The sequence below is a fragment of the Phycomyces blakesleeanus genome (assembly GCF_001638985.1).
Source record: "Phycomyces blakesleeanus NRRL 1555(-) unplaced genomic scaffold PHYBLscaffold_10, whole genome shotgun sequence".
NCBI classification, from domain to species: Eukaryota; Fungi; Mucoromycota; class Mucoromycetes; order Mucorales; family Phycomycetaceae; genus Phycomyces; species Phycomyces blakesleeanus.
Window position 1 is genome coordinate 1302271 of NW_017265143.1, and position 15609 is coordinate 1317879.

Sequence of the window (15609 nt, forward strand, 5' to 3'; positions counted from 1 at the left end):
TCGATGAAGCAATTTGTATTTATACTATCTTAAAGGGATTTTGCTAGAAGTTACCAGGTATTGGAAACTTCCAGCAAAGTGTAGTATTTCTGAGAAGGATTGAATTGGATTGGCCAGATTAGGATTCAGATTCTAGGAACGACATGCTCATGACAACACTTTTCGGAGTGTACGTTACCATATAAGGGCACACGTCACGCTTCGGATATTTAATTTATACTAAACTTCCAAGAAACTCACTATTGCATATCATGACATAAAGAAAAATAAAATATTTAGCAATGAATCGCAGCATCCGTAGAAGAAATATAATAAGTATAGCTTGTCGATATGTACATGCATTATCTGTTAATTTACGTACAGAAACTGAATATAATGAGCGTCAAGAAGAAGGTGATCAGAGACTCATCAAGCTACGTCAGTTGGGGAAGCTTGACATAAGTGTATTGGAGAACAGCGAGTGTGTTTTTCTTTTTAGATTTACATATGCACAGGTATATCTTATATTTTACTTGCAATTAAGAAATATTAATGATATATATATTTGTATTTTTTTTAAAAAAAAACCTTCCCTATTAGATTCAATCAATGGTTGTAATTCTTGAATTAGGGGAAAAGGTGTACTTCCGTGAAAACACCCCACAGCAATACTCTCTTCCGACGAAAGATGCCCTTTCGATACTATTTCGTCGAATGACTTATCATGCTAGATTGAAGGATCTTTCGATAGTGTTTGGAAGATCCGAAAGCACTATAAGTGAAGTATTCAATGGCATGATCAATAAGCTTGTGCAGAAGTTTGGACCCGCTCTTTTATTTGACTATCGCCAGTTTCGTAAAGAAAACCTTGTGTGCTTTAGCCAAGCAATCCGTAGAGCAGGTAAAGATAGTTTATGTTTCATTATTTTTTTAAACTAATAATAATATCTATCAATTGTTTGAAAAAGGGGCACCTGTAGAGCACTGTGTTGGGTTTATAGATTGTACATTTATAAGAACAGCACGACCACGCAAGTTTCAACAGAGTGTCTATAGTGGGCATTACGTGAGTTAAAAAATATAACAAAGACTTCTTGTTTTTTTAATTCATTTTTAATTACCAAATACACTTTGTTTAGAGAGGCCATGGCCTGAGATACCAGGCTGTTGTAACTCCAGATGGTATTACTTCTTCTTTCTATGAACCAGAAACTGGTAGACAGCACGGTTCGTACGTCTACAAAGTGGAATAGAAGACATAATGAAGGAAACATTTGATATCCGAGGCGAAGGTGGTCCATGTTATCATCTATACGGGGACAAGGCGTACGCAAGCTCATTGTATATGATGCGTCCCTTTAAACGATGTAAGTTCTATAAAAAATATATTTAATGCAGATAAGTCTTTTAAAATTCCAAGCATATATCTTAGATTCTCCAAACCCAGATCACAAGGATGTGAATACAGCCATGCCAAGTGTACGCGTTGTAATAGAGAATTAATTTGCTCATGTTGGAAGCCTGTTCGCTTTTGTCAAATATCCACAGTTGCAGCGTATCTTTCTTCGCCCTGCCGGATCCTACTACCTTGTTGCGACATTCTTAAAGAATTTGCACAATTGCTTCAACAGAAGAAATCAGACCAGTAAGAGGTTTGGTGTTGCTCCTCCAACACCAACAGAGTACATTGATGGCCTTTTGGGAAATACTTAACTTTTTTTTAACAAAACAAACAATAATAATTACTTAAATATGTGTTTTTTTGTTTAATCTCTTTTATTTGAAAAAAAAATTACTGCAAAGGTGGAGGGGCAATTGCAGTGAGGAATCTGCAGAGCACATCTTTAAAGTCTAAGATCGCCTCTCGGGTACCTTTAACCTCCTCAACAATCCTCTCATTGCTATCAGCAAGAGAGGATATCTTTTCCTCCATCCTTCGCATCGTTCCGATCATCTCGTAGTCGGTATCGACGTCAACCACATCCTTGATTTCATCCTTGAAATCTTTCAAGACGAAGTATGCGTTTGCATTTTCTGCATCTTGCTGCACTCTTTTCGGGCTACGGCTACCCTCTCTACTCTCTCTGTCATCCTCGATTCTTCTTTTCTTGGAAGAAGAAGGACCTTGACAGAGAAGTTCGACCGATCTTGTTGCCCGGTCTTTTATCAACTCGTCCCATCTTTCTTTCTCGGCCACTTCTTCATCCTTCACCTTCTTCTCATCTTCCTTCTCTTCGTTCAAATCGTCCCCCTTTATAAACAAAGCTTATGAAAGAAAGACATTTAAATAGTACATATAATTCTATATTTGTATTACCAGTGCAACAAGCTCAGCAAGTAGCCTTTCGAGCTCAGGGTACAAGTCGTTGTTGCCACGTGCATTATTGTCTTCATTCTCCTTCTGCTTGTATATCTTAAGAAGATACTCGCGCCGGTTCTTGATTGCGGTAGGAGAAAGACTCTCAAGATGCTCATCCACCTTGTTCACAATCGTTCGGACCTTCTCCCAAAGCTCGTCTTTTTTCCCGGGCTTCTTGTTGAAGGGATGGGCATAAATGAGGGCTTCTACTAAAGCCTCGTCTCTCTTTCGGGAGTTATGCCCATACTTCTTCACCTTTTTAGAAGTGTTTTTTAGAGATTGGGATGGTATTGATGGATTGTATTGCTCGATATTCATTTTAAGAGACAATAATAAGAAATAATGAGAAGAACAGCTATAAAAAACCAGCATATATTTAGTCTTACATTTGTATTCATGCGTGTATTTTAAATCTCTGTCATGCAAGCACTTTTTATTTTAGCATACTGAGTTTTGCAAGAGAAAATAGCAAACAATGATTGGCTAAAGGAAAGTGTAAAAAAAGTGTAAAACGAGAAAATTTTTACACAAATTGTGAAAAAAATTAATTTTTTTTACACTTTTTTTTTGAAAGTTGGGAGGAGCCTTTTCTTTTTCGGCGGGCAATTTCTTTTTTAAGTGTAAAAATAGGACCCCGAAGGTCGCTAATATCGACACAAAATTGGAGCCCAAAGATACTGCTGTTTCCATTGTTTTAAGCTACAAGCCCAAAAAAATGTCTGATACGGGCTAATCTATACTTTTAAAGGCACAGATAAAAGGAAAATCTGGATTAAACTATACCCACAAACATTTTCAAGCAAGTTTCTGCAAATAGTAGGAGCATGGGATAGGTTCAAGACATACCAACTGATATTAAATAAACTCACGCTCGTTTAAAAATGACACTTCTGCAGTAGGGTTTATATGAAAATCTCAAATACTGCCGGGAATGATTTACTTGTGTCTAATATAAATTCCAACATCAACTCATTTTGCCCCAATCTGGATTTTATATAAATGTACTAATAAATAAAATACCGGCATTTGGAAATAGCTTATTAGGTTAGGAGTTTACAATGTACGACACTACTCCAAATTTCACCAAAATATCTCTCGATCCGATAAGCCCCAAGTTTTGTTTTGTGCACTTTATATTGAAAGCCAAGCTATCACATAGAACAGGAACCCGAGCCATACACTGAGCCTGAGAATGAGCCTTGCTTCTTATTCATAATCATATTTTGAGTATCTCGAGTGGCTGAATAAAGATCAATATAGATGACCATAATTGTATTTGATCATAGATTTCAGAACGAATATACCAGTTCCAACGGCAGACGCCTCAAATATGTCACCAATGTCTAGTCCCGAGTTGGACTTGAGGATACAGATGTAAACAAAGCATGTGTACATAGTCAGTATCCACAAGCTGCTGACCAGATGGTGATTGGTATGTAACCATAAAATATGGGTTAAGCACCAATTGTACACAGATAATAGATTCACCAAAGTTGTATCAAATGACTAAAGCAAATTAGAGCAAAGAGAATAAGGTACATATGCGGGTTACCGTAGCGAAATATACCACCATGATGAGGAACATACAGGACAGGACCACAATAGTAACAGTCACTGCTCATGGGGTTTAGATCTAATAGAGAGTTGTTCATGCAAGGGGAATGTCTCCCAACAAACCTTTCTTACTCTCTTTCTCTTTCCTTTTCTTGTTTAATTTACTATATTGGCTATGCTAAAGACGTATGCCCTTCTAATAATCATTCTTTCACTAGTTATTCTAGTTAATAGTCAAGAAATAGATTTAGAAGCCCACAATCATCGCCAGAAAGCTGTATGTTTTATATTACATTTGATAGTATTTTCAGTCACTCTCTTTTGTAATTTCTTACCGAGATCTATACTCATTTCACTTATTTTTACTTTACTAATTGCCATTCCAGTGCATCGACATTGAGTCTCATGTCAATCAATGTAGTTTTGTAAAAGACGCGTGCAAGGGATTAAGTGGATTCTATCTGAGATTTTACTACTGTACATCGGTCTGGAGACCATTAGTGTTGATCACCTTGGTAATTTTATCCCTAAAATTCCCCTTTTTTAAATATCACTCTTGTATACTCTACAAGATTAAATAACCTGTTTATTTCTTAATTAGTTCTCTGGCTTACTACTCCTCTTTGGAGCTGTTAGTGTGGCCTCTGCTGATTTTTTTTGTAAGCACATATAAAGTAATACTGGACTGTTCTAATTGTTTGTGTTGTTCTTGATAGGTCCAAATCTGCAGTCGATTTCCGCCAAACTGCAGCTGTCGGAGAGCTTGGTAGGGCATATGTAGCAAAGGATGCGCGATCTTGTGACACGTTACTGAGCTCGCGTCTATTAATCATTAGGCTGGTGTAACTATCCTAGCGTTCGGTAACGGAAGCTCTGATTTGTTCAGTACGTTCAGGTAAGCTTGGTAGTATGGAAATATCCATATATTAAAGTAGCACGGAACTGTAGCGCAATGAACTCCGGTTCAGGGTCACTGGCTATCGGTGAGCTTATTGGCGCCGCATTCTTCATTGTGGCAGTGGTGTCAGGATCAGTGGGTATTATAAGACCCTTCAAGTCAAAACGTATTACCTTTATGCGAGATGCTCCATTTCTGGCCGGCGCAACACTTATACTTGGCTGGGTAGTTTATATAGAGAGGATAGAATGGTATCATGGTCTGGCCCTTATATTATATTATGTTACATATGTGCTTGTTGTCTTTCTCAGCACCTACCATTCATCTGCAACAGCTACTTTAAAAAACCCCTCCGAAGATAGTCCATTGCTTAATACCAATAATGAAGAGCCAAAGATTTTTCAAAACAGGCGTACAAAGCGAAAGCATAAACCACCTCGCCTGCACATACCAGACCACGGATTTCTGGTCACCTGTAACACATCAGATCACGACCCACCCCTGGGCTCGATTATCAAGCCAATCTCTCCACTCCCTTTTGATCAACCTGAGGCTTCTTATATACCACTACCTATTTCAAGGGCAGCTAGTAATAGTGGATCTTTCTCTAGCCAATCATCGTCACGAGCAATGGCACCTCGTGTTGGTATTCGTTCCTCATTATTCAACGCTATTGAGGTATGATTGTATGATTGTATGATTGTATTTTTTTTTACAATTTTTTGCTTATTAATATCTCCCTTAGTTTCATGAACAAATTGCATCTTTAAGACGTGTGAGCAGTATAAATACAATCAATTTATTTAATTCTCCAGAAGGTTCACTCAGGTCATCATCGCCACAACGATCGCCACGAGTGCCTGAATGGCGTATATCCGTGGATATGAGCCCCTCTAGAAACATATCAGCACCAGATTCCTGTCTAAATATGCCCGATGTTCATTTACCACATCATAATGACTATTTCAGTTATATCTCCCAGAATCTAGCTCCTGCACAGCCTACTAGTAGGGATTACGATAAAGAGACTAGACTCAATGAAGATATGAGCATACCCACACAATGTGTACCAGAAATTCGTCTTGATCCTCCACAACCCCTGGAAAGCGAAAGATCTTTGCACCACCAATACATCGACATCTACAAAAGATCAACGCATGGACTTAGTCTACCAAGTCCATTCGCAAGTATATCGCCTACTCTAGGTACTATGCCATCACCAAATTCATCAGAGAATGAATGGCCCTCTATTCCAATTCATGTAAAAGTTGTCAATGTATCATCTTCAGATCAAATAAGTTCCTGTAAGAAAGTTCGGGAGGAGTATTTTAATTATGCCCTGGCCTCTGAATCCGTCATATCTGCCTGTCAAAGTGTTCAGAAAACACTATTCCCTACCCTACAATTTTGGGAAAGTAAAACTCGATTTGCAAAAATCAGCTCCCTAGCTGCAGCACCCCTCGTACTATTATTCACAATTACTCTTCCAGTAGTAGAGTATGATACAGCTCGAAACAAAGCCAGTACCCCTACCCTTTATAGGTCTCCATCTCCCGAGATAAACATCAACAAAAAAACGTATCTTTCCGTCAATAATTTCGGTCCTAGTTACGTTGACAGAGTCCAAGAACCTGAACCTGAATTACAACAAATTCCATGGTGCCGATGGCTACTAGCACTTCAAGCCATTACATCAACTACATTTATCACAGCTATTATGGCAGGTAGGATAAATTAACTTGCTTAAACAATGACTAAACGTGTTTCTTTTTCTGCTATGCAAAAAGGAAATGGATGGGTTACATACCCTCACATTATGTGGGGAACAGTCTTAGGGTGTATTTTATCTATAATTGTGCTCGTTAATACAAACCCTAGCCAACCTCCATCATGGAATTGGCTGCTATCTATTCCCGGATTCATTGTTGCTCTACACTGGGTTTTTCTTTTAGTAAACGAGATGGTTAGCATGCTACAGGTAAATAAATAAAAAATAATATATTTAATCTGAAGTTGCCAGGATGAAGCAAAGGAAGAAAGATAATTGTATCAATATTAGGCTCTTGGAATAATTTTTCACATCAGCGATGCTATTATGGGGTTGACTATATTTGCTCTAGTAAGTATGATCTGTAATTCCCATACTTATATAGCTTAGACTAACCCGGGAATATATCAAGGGAAATAGCATGGGAGATCTTGTTGCCAATACAGCTATTGCTGAGGTATGTTAATTTGACAAAATTGATAGATAATATATAAATTAATGAATATGACAGATGGGATTTCCAACCATGGCTATATCTGCCTGTTATGCAGGTCCTTTACTAAGTAAGCTTTGTATCATTTATAAAAAGAAGAAATACCCATTGTTACTGTATAATTAACACATTATATTCTTTCAGACACAGTTCTGGGAGTCGGCATTTCTTCTACTTATCAGATCTTGAAAAGCGGAAAAGCTTACCCGCTAGACATTTCACCTACCATCTTAATATCTGCCGGTGGTTTGGTGGTAGTTTTATTGAGTACTATAATAGTAACAAGTTTCAATGGCTGTCGTGTAACAAGAGGACTCGGCTGGTGGATGATATCTGTCTATTGTGCTTGCTGTTTTACCAACGTCTTGATTGAATTCCGTGTGATTGGATAATCAACGCTTGTTACCCATAGCATGATTACTGAAACAAAAAAAGAGGGCCTCTAACGCAAATACATTATACATCGTAAATTTTATCTTGATCATTTTCTATTTGTTAATATACATAATTCATAAATTAATATATATGTACACACACTTAAGGCTATACAATCGTATTTGTTAGATATACTCAATAAATATATATACTTAGATTATATAATAATAAGATTACCAAAGTCTTTCTGCACATATCTAAAATTATTTCAAGTCTAAATACAAGCTTGATAGTTTTATTTACACAAAGAGGCCTTTTATATATATATAGTAATTATGTATCATTTAAATTTCAAAATATTAAAGCCAGAGTATTTCAAAGGTAAAAATATACCCTTGAAATGTACAAGCCTTTAACAAGGTGACACACGGGGTACTTACAAGAGGGAATATAACTAATTACGATACTATTGCGAGAAGGAACTTTCAAGTTGTATAGTCTTTACGTCCGGGTACTTGGCTATCACAAATTATAATCCTTAATGAAAAAGTGGCAACAAAGGATAATAAACTGCTCCAAGAGGATACGTTCATGAGACAATGTATATGTACTCCTATAGCTAGGATGAGCCAATTACTGATCAAATTTCATTTCGATCATAAGCATGTTCGCATCATTCAGACTATCAAAGGTATGAAAATTCAAAATAAAAGTATGAATATAGTGTAAAAAAGCACCAAATACAAAGCTTTGTATTATTTCATGCTTATTCAATATCAAGGGTATGTTATTTATAGGAAATTCTTTAAGATCACAAATACTAAAGTCTTTCTTTCTTTAAGTATAGGTTAAAAGTATGTCAGTTGTTGTTATCGTTTCTCGGCCTCCTTTATGCAATGTTTTTCAAGTAGTGGAAGTACTTGGGCGCATACTGCAGATATTTTACCCCTATATTTTCAACTTGAAAATAAAAATGAAATAAAAAAATTCAACTGTAATTTCAGCAGAGTTCTATTTTTCAATGTAGCTTTTTTTTTAATGAATTTGAAGATGCTTACCGAGTGTCTAATCGATTAGACCTTAAATTTCTTTTTGGTAAATTTTTAAAATACAAATTAGGTGTTTTAATAGATACTATACTCCAAAGGCTAACTTCTGCTTAAAAACATGTTAAATAATTGCTCTTTCTTTTGGATTTATTAATTAGAAAAAACATAAAATAAACATATTTCAAAATACTTCTTTGCAAATTAGAGTATCATACTTATTTTTTGAGTAGATAGATACCAGCTTTTAAAGTAAACAAGAAGCTGAAGATGATATTTGACTGTAAAATAACATGGCTCTTAAATGGGGTCCCGATAGCAATAAGGATTGAAACCGTATATGGCAATAAAATAAAAATTATACATCGTCGATAGTGACACGCAGGGTACTTGAGGGAGCAGGTGTAACTAATTACAAGTTTACCATGAGGAAGGACGCTCGAGTTGAATAGCGTTTATGGCCGGGCTACTAGCTAGCAAAGGTTATATTCCCAATTGGAGGCGTGGTAACGAGGGTCAATACACTACTGTTAAGAAAAAGTGTTCTCAAGACAATAGATTTGCGCTCAGTAATTTAGTTAGGATGCGTCAAATAATATTTATGATTAGGCGTATGTGGATGAAATCAGTTGTCAAAAAAATAATAAAATAAGAAAATGTTTTTAATGAGGTAAAAAGGTTACTTTATTATTCTTCACTAAACTTCCTCTGATAATGGCATCCTCTGCCAACTTCGTTCTTCCTACTTTTTTCTCCTTCCGATCCGTTTGCCTTTTCCTTTGTTTGTATCAACTTCTTCACAACAAAATAACGCCCACGGTTTCTCATATTCTTTTTCCAGGTGGTTTCTTTGTTGTTATGGTCGAGATAAGCTTTGCTTCTCTATTGCGGGTAAGATGGCGGCGAAGTAGCACTAGTATCACTTTGTCCAAAATTTTGTTGATTATCTTTTAGCTGTCCCGCCTATTCTTGAATTTGACCAGGTACGTTTCAAGAGTCATTGCCATGGCTTATTATGATACTTTCTCAAGCCAGAAGCTCTGTTTATCAAGACCGGATTCTTTTAAACCACAAAACAGACTATTCTGCGCATGGTGAGCGTTTAAATTGACTTCTTTAGCACCACGGGCACCAAAAACATAGCTTTGCACAAATTGCAGGCGATGGCTTTTGAAGAGGCACTTGAAGTCAGTATCAAACCGCTTAGAGTCAATTAAATTCTTGTCCAACGGCTGGATAGTGTGTTATGGCTCGGTAGTTGCAACAAAAGGCAAAAATTCGGCGAAATTGAAGCCAGGAACTTTTTTAATCTTGTTATCATTGTTGTCAAAGAAGACTTCGATAGTCCTCAGCTCACTGATCATCATATTTACGAGTGCCGAAAAACAAAGGGTATAAGTCTGTCGAGGTGGCCATGGAATCTTTTAATATAATACACACAAATGTCTTTGCAATAGGAGGAAAATCCGTTCTGAAGAGGCTGTTCATTTGGACTGTGTACGTTCTCATTTCGTCATACGGCTGTTCATTTGGTGGAGTGGCAGAAGAGTATTCTTTAGCTGTGTATCTTACCACGGAACCTACGGCAGCCTCAGCTATTTTGTCAAAGTTTTGAGATACGAACTTCTTCCATTTATCAACATTTTTTAGCCCAGGGCGGTGCTCCATATGTGAGCGCATTATCTTTCTGTCACAATTGGCAAGTTGTGCTGCGTTCGTTATTATTGTTGCCGGTAGAGTCTTTACATTTAGGAGCTTGTTTTTCAGCTCATTTGTTTTATCCTCAGTTTCAATTTTTTTTTGCCAAGTTCTTCTACGCGGTCTCTCATCGAAGTAAAGACGCATTCATCTAAGTCTTTCAACGGTCCTTATACACAATCATTTTTGTTGAGACTTCATTTGGCAGAGCTCTCAGATTAGGTTTGTTTAGTATTACTTTGTAGAGAGGATGGCGGCGATATGTTCACACCTTGGTCAAAGCTTTCTCAGAGCTTTTTTTTTACACATTGGATTATTCTTTGCCAAATTTGCAAATATACCCTTTATTTGTTACTATTCATTTCATTATTATATATCAGCTCTCTAAGTATATTGGTTCCTTCTATCTTTATGCAGCTAATATTACCAACACCGTGAATATGTGGGTTGGCGAAATACTTTAAGACTAAAAAAAATACACAAGTCGTAATGCTTACGGGATTGACGTAATAAAAAGTTGCAATCAATTGATGAATTCTTCTTCAAGGTGAATGAAATCGAACGAAGCTGAATATTGGATGAATGTGAACCTGAGTATAAATGACTTTCAGCTTATGAAAGAAATTGTCTATTAAGGGAGTACGCGTAATAGAGGTGTCGAGTGATAATTTCAAGTATGCAAAAAAAAAATGGTGCACACAAACTAAAAAAGAAAGGGCAAAAATGTAAGTCGTATTATTGGATTAGAGTTTTAAAATATTAGGGAGGTTTGTGCAATTTTGTTTTACCAATCTCTTTTCCAATGTACTAATATGGACAGAAATGTCTTACCAATTTTCTGAAGTTTCATTTCCATATTGAGGTCCACATCACGGTTGGGAAATAGAATGCAGCTAAACTAACGAACATTAACCTGTATTAATGGTTAAGTTGATAGTCTGGTAATGCTTGGTCAATCAATTGACATAAACTATATTGTTAATTGCAGAATCGGTAATAGAGTGTGTAATATATATAATCCAAATATATAGTTTTTAAAGAATGACATAAAAGAAGTCATGTTAATATAATATCTACATTGTTAAAAGTATATTTTTTAACATATTTTACTTCTACATCTTCCTTTTATATATCGTTAGTTTAGCAGTTAAAAATAACCTTCAATTATTGGCTGAAGTCACTTTGTAAAGCCCAAATTGGGCTTACAAATTTGTTGGAAGTATGAAACAAACTATTCCTTTTTAGGCAAAAAATTTCCTTTTTAATTCTGTTAAGAAAATTGCACAAACCTCCCTATTTTTCTCTTTTCAAACGACTCTCATTGGTTAGTTTGCTTCCATTGCCACTAGAATTTAAAAGAGTATTTTTTATGGGAGCGATGTGCCATAGAATGCGAGGTCTAGAAAATCTCGTAATAAAAAGTTTTTATTTAATGTCAGACAAGTCATTATAACCAAAATTCTATTTAATATGTACTTGAACTAATTTTGAACTTTTTTAAAATAAAGGTGTGGTCAGTTATAAATTAATATAATTGGCTAAGTTAAGGATGATTTCGTTTTGTCCCCTTTTCCCTTTTTTTGAACTTTTAATCTGTCCATACGAAATATGAGCGACCCTGAGTACCGCGACTTACCTTTTTATATGGGGAAGTGCTGTTGCCGCGCGTTTGTCACGCGGTTATTGAAATTTTGCTATGCAGGTAAGAAAGAAGAATTAAGCAATATACATGGCTCGAGCGTGTTTTTCACGTGACTTGCCCTTTTCATACACGCCCCCTTTTCTCTAATATTGGTTGTCTTGTGCGCAATTGACATTGCTTCTTCCAAAAAAGCGAGAAGGAAGCATGCCCGGTAAGTTTAAAAAAAAACTCATTCGAGCAAATAGTAGACGCGATCTGAGGTGTGGATGCGAATTAATCAAAATAATCCTGAAAAAAAGTTTTGAAAGAAGGAGAGGAAGATCGACCAACTATGCCAAATAATAATAATAGTAAGACACACACAAAGAGAAATATAAAAGGAAGAAATGGGGGGGAAAATGGAAAAAAGAAAGAGTTTATTAATCATTATAGTATTCTCATTTACCAACTGAATTCTTTAGCATCTCCGGCAAAAGTTGATCAATCGCTTCACAAGGCAAGTTTTATCTTGCCTAATTCGTATTTAGGTCCTTATTTTACTATTATTATTATTTGTAAAACTGACTTTGACAATCTGACAGACATTGAAGTCACCAAGCGTGTCCCAATATTACCAGTCTGATAATAAAACTCCAGTGCAAGAGATCATTGAATTGCCAATGATCGGCGGGCCTTCCCAAGTGGGAACCTTGCCTCCTCTGGTTTCCTTGATGAGAACAAATTCAACTGTACATTCGGCAGCTGGACCAAAGTTCAAGTCCGGTGTATATCGGGGAGATCGCAAGGAGTCCGCAAAAGCACAGAGAACACGTAAACAGAATACTGAAGATTTTCTGAATAAACTGTTTGGTAGTCATCGACCACCTTCGTTTTCTCACCCAGTCAAGTTTAATGTAATTCACCAAAACTCTCGGCGAACGACAAAAAAGGCAAAACATGTTACGACTGAAACTACCCGTGATGACAGCACAAGGGCAACTAATGGATTGGATACTCTTGCACAAGCCATAGAGCTTCAAATAACAGAGAAAGCTGTTGTAGAGAAATCCTCGAATGGTCCCACCAAGATAAAGAAACGACGATCACCTACAAGTGAAGACGATGAATACACTGAAGAACCGTTAACAATGAAGCGTCAAAAAATATCTAACAAGTCCGATGACAATAGAAAGTATGCAAAAAAGTCAATCAACAAATCAGAAAAAAAACCAAAAATAGATCTTCAGACTGTTTCCGTAACTTCAAATCAGAGCTCTAAAGAGATAGCAACAGAAGAAGACGAAGCACGAGCTGAAAAAGAGTTGGAGATAGAGCTGATGAAAGATGATGATGTCGAAGAAGATGATATTTTGTGGAATAGTGTGGTACACGAGGATATGACAGAAGAAGAAACGTGGGATTGGAACCCATTTGGAGAGGTTGAGGATGCTGAAGACTACACTTATGTATTACGAGCTTTAGTCGAAGAAAAGACAGGAAAGATTTTTCCAGAATCTGGTGGTAATAGAAAAATAAGGAGTGATCTTTGAATTAGATGTATAATCCGATATATTGATTTATAATTATTGATAGTCGAGGGAATTGAATACCCTGACGGGACTACTTGCTCTCGTTCCCGGGTGTACAAACCTTTGACAGCATATGAAAGGTCTTCCGGGCTACTTCAGGAACCAATTGTTTCTGACACAACTGCAGCAGAGGCAAAGGCAAATGCACGAGCCAATCGGTTAGCCAACCGACGTTCGGCAGTGGATAAATCAACCAAGAACAAAGCTGCGGGTGAATCAGACACAATTAAGATAAATCATCTCAAGAATCGTAGAAAGCAGCTTAGGTTTGCTAAGTCCCCAATTCACGCGTGGGGGCTATTTGCAGAAGAGCCTATTGATGCCAATGATATTGTCATCGAATATGTTGGGGAGGTTATTCGGCATCAAGTGGCTGAAAAACGTGAAAAAGAGTATGAACGTACTGGAATTGGCAGCAGTTATCTTTTCCGCGTAGACAATGACCGAGTAATTGATGCTACCAAAAGAGGAAACGTGGCTAGATTTATTAATCACTGCTGTGCTGTAAGTTGCCCGAATGTTTTCTCATATTATATACCGTCATTCTTGTTCTTACAGTATTTATTATGATAGCCTAACTGTGTCGCCAAGATTGTTACAATCGACAAACAGAAGCGAATTGTTATTTATTCTAGCCGGGATATTGTTCCCGGTGAAGAGATTACCTATGACTACAAGTTTCCCATAGAACAAGAAAAGATACCCTGTCATTGTGGAAGCAAATTTTGCAAGGGGAGGTGTGTCAAGCTGCTGAATTCCCGAGAGATATTATATTAACAACTTTTAATAGCCTCAACTAAACCATAGTGTATAGTAATTCCCCGATCCCATTGATATACGATAGAGCAAACTTATACCCGTACACATATGCAAAAGCATAGGTTGCCTAGAATGTAAATAGCTTCCTCCTGCAGCCTAGCTTGTAAGCCTACCTTAGTTTCCCTTCTTTATTTGCTCAGTTCGCCGAGGTTTTTTCTTATCCTTCTTATTAGAAGTTGCCTTTAAGCATCATATTATCTCTCTTATAGTAAGACAGTATGTTTATTTGACAAAATTCAAAGTATTGCATCGTATGTAAGTTGTCCTTTTCTATAGATAATATCCAAATACTAATTAGTTGAAAAGCTTATTTTTTTTAAAAAAAAAAAGAGCAACACCACTGGTAGATGTGGACCCCACCTTTTTTATGAAAATAAATTCTTTAGAAGACTATACGGTCCAAAAAAAAGAATCTTATTGAATGTTAATTCAAACAAAAAGGCAAGTAATAAATATTATGTAAATCTTATTCATTTTATTATTAATTACACTATGATAAAAAAAGGCGATTTTAGTTGGAGATTTTTTGCAAAATACATATCTATGCCCACCCCGGAGCACATTAAAAAAATAGACCCCTAAACACGCAGTTTTTTTCCCGTAGGGATATAAGAATTATATGTGTGTACATACGCATATATGTGAGTGAGTGAGTGAGTGAGTGAGTGAGTGAGTGGGTCGGTGGGTGTCATACGAGATATATTATTGTTGACATATCATACACATCCTTTAACAATAGAATATAGACATATTTCCTTTCTTGAGCATAACTAATTTAATATTAAAAGCAAAATATTATTTTGGTTTAAGCTATAAATCACCTGGTAAAGATATTTTGTAAAATAGCTATTAGCCAGATAATACAGGTGTGACTAAATACACAGAATAAGAAGAAACGGTTCTTGCAACCAATAATACAAAATCTGAATGATATTTTCCAAGGCTATGCTTTTATATCTCGAGTTAAAAAAAAAAGGAAAAGAAACAATAAGAATGTTAATCTGTTTCCTAATAAATATAAATTACAGTAAAGAAGGAGCATTTGGATCATCGAAAAATTCAAATGCTCTTTTATAAAATAAGCATAACTTGACCATCTTTTTTTTTACTAGTATTCAATCCTCGGTGTGGGTAATATACACCATATATAATGTTTTCCGAAATATAACCGCTGAAGATGTTCTTAATGAATCTGAGCACTTGTGCAGAACTAAAAATACAAAATTCAAAAATCTAACCGCTTTCCAAAGATCTGCTAAAAGCAAGCAAACAAGCAGCAGTAGCAGCAGAAACAATAACAATCCGACCATTGTACTTAAATTAGTTTATCTCTTTGAGACATTTAGACATATAGGTAAGATGCCTGAAGAAATGTCCACTTTGTCTAAGCTAATCTATGTTACAGTCGCC

General features: G+C 36.3%; 7 protein-coding genes across 7 annotated transcripts; 4 read left to right on the plus strand and 3 right to left on the minus strand.

Moving 5' to 3' along the window:
* Positions 1-281: 281 nt before the first annotated feature.
* PHYBLDRAFT_145446 (hypothetical protein) lies at positions 282-1692 on the plus strand (the record flags this gene model as incomplete). Its single annotated transcript, XM_018431445.1, has 8 exons — positions 282-297; positions 364-494; positions 580-880; positions 948-1045; positions 1119-1161; positions 1233-1346; positions 1412-1458; positions 1528-1692. 8 exons carry the CDS (start codon positions 282-284, stop codon positions 1690-1692), a joined length of 915 nt encoding a protein of 304 aa, XP_018292022.1.
* A 79-nt stretch (positions 1693-1771) lies between these two features.
* On the minus strand, positions 1772-2656 carry PHYBLDRAFT_64930 (hypothetical protein; the record flags this gene model as incomplete). The annotated part of the gene is made up of 2 exons (XM_018441374.1): positions 1772-2230; positions 2297-2656. The coding sequence occupies 2 exons, from the start codon at positions 2654-2656 to the stop codon at positions 1772-1774; spliced, it is 819 nt and encodes a 272-aa protein (XP_018292023.1).
* Positions 2657-3489: 833 nt separating this feature from the next.
* PHYBLDRAFT_145448 (hypothetical protein) lies at positions 3490-3733 on the minus strand (the record flags this gene model as incomplete). The annotated part of the gene is made up of 2 exons (XM_018431446.1): positions 3490-3578; positions 3643-3733. 2 exons carry the CDS (start codon positions 3731-3733, stop codon positions 3490-3492), a joined length of 180 nt encoding a protein of 59 aa, XP_018292024.1.
* A 334-nt stretch (positions 3734-4067) lies between these two features.
* Positions 4068-7443, plus strand: PHYBLDRAFT_64931 (hypothetical protein; the record flags this gene model as incomplete). Its single annotated transcript, XM_018441375.1, has 12 exons — positions 4068-4169; positions 4279-4407; positions 4494-4551; positions 4609-4658; positions 4729-4787; positions 4841-5468; positions 5536-6514; positions 6578-6768; positions 6850-6909; positions 6944-7015; positions 7070-7121; positions 7196-7443. 12 exons carry the CDS (start codon positions 4068-4070, stop codon positions 7441-7443), a joined length of 2628 nt encoding a protein of 875 aa, XP_018292025.1.
* A 1486-nt stretch (positions 7444-8929) lies between these two features.
* On the plus strand, positions 8930-9689 carry PHYBLDRAFT_168396 (hypothetical protein; the record flags this gene model as incomplete). The annotated part of the gene is made up of 4 exons (XM_018435861.1): positions 8930-9083; positions 9314-9363; positions 9427-9455; positions 9593-9689. The coding sequence occupies 4 exons, from the start codon at positions 8930-8932 to the stop codon at positions 9687-9689; spliced, it is 330 nt and encodes a 109-aa protein (XP_018292026.1).
* Positions 9690-9825: 136 nt separating this feature from the next.
* On the minus strand, positions 9826-10317 carry PHYBLDRAFT_168397 (hypothetical protein; the record flags this gene model as incomplete). The annotated part of the gene is made up of 1 exon (XM_018435862.1): positions 9826-10317. One exon carries the CDS (start codon positions 10315-10317, stop codon positions 9826-9828), a length of 492 nt encoding a protein of 163 aa, XP_018292027.1.
* Positions 10318-13578: 3261 nt separating this feature from the next.
* Positions 13579-14157, plus strand: PHYBLDRAFT_20422 (hypothetical protein; the record flags this gene model as incomplete). The annotated part of the gene is made up of 2 exons (XM_018439732.1): positions 13579-13884; positions 13954-14157. Coding segments are annotated over 2 exons (510 nt in total), but the record flags the coding sequence as incomplete, so codon positions are not given.
* Between the last annotated feature and the right edge of the window lie 1452 nt (positions 14158-15609).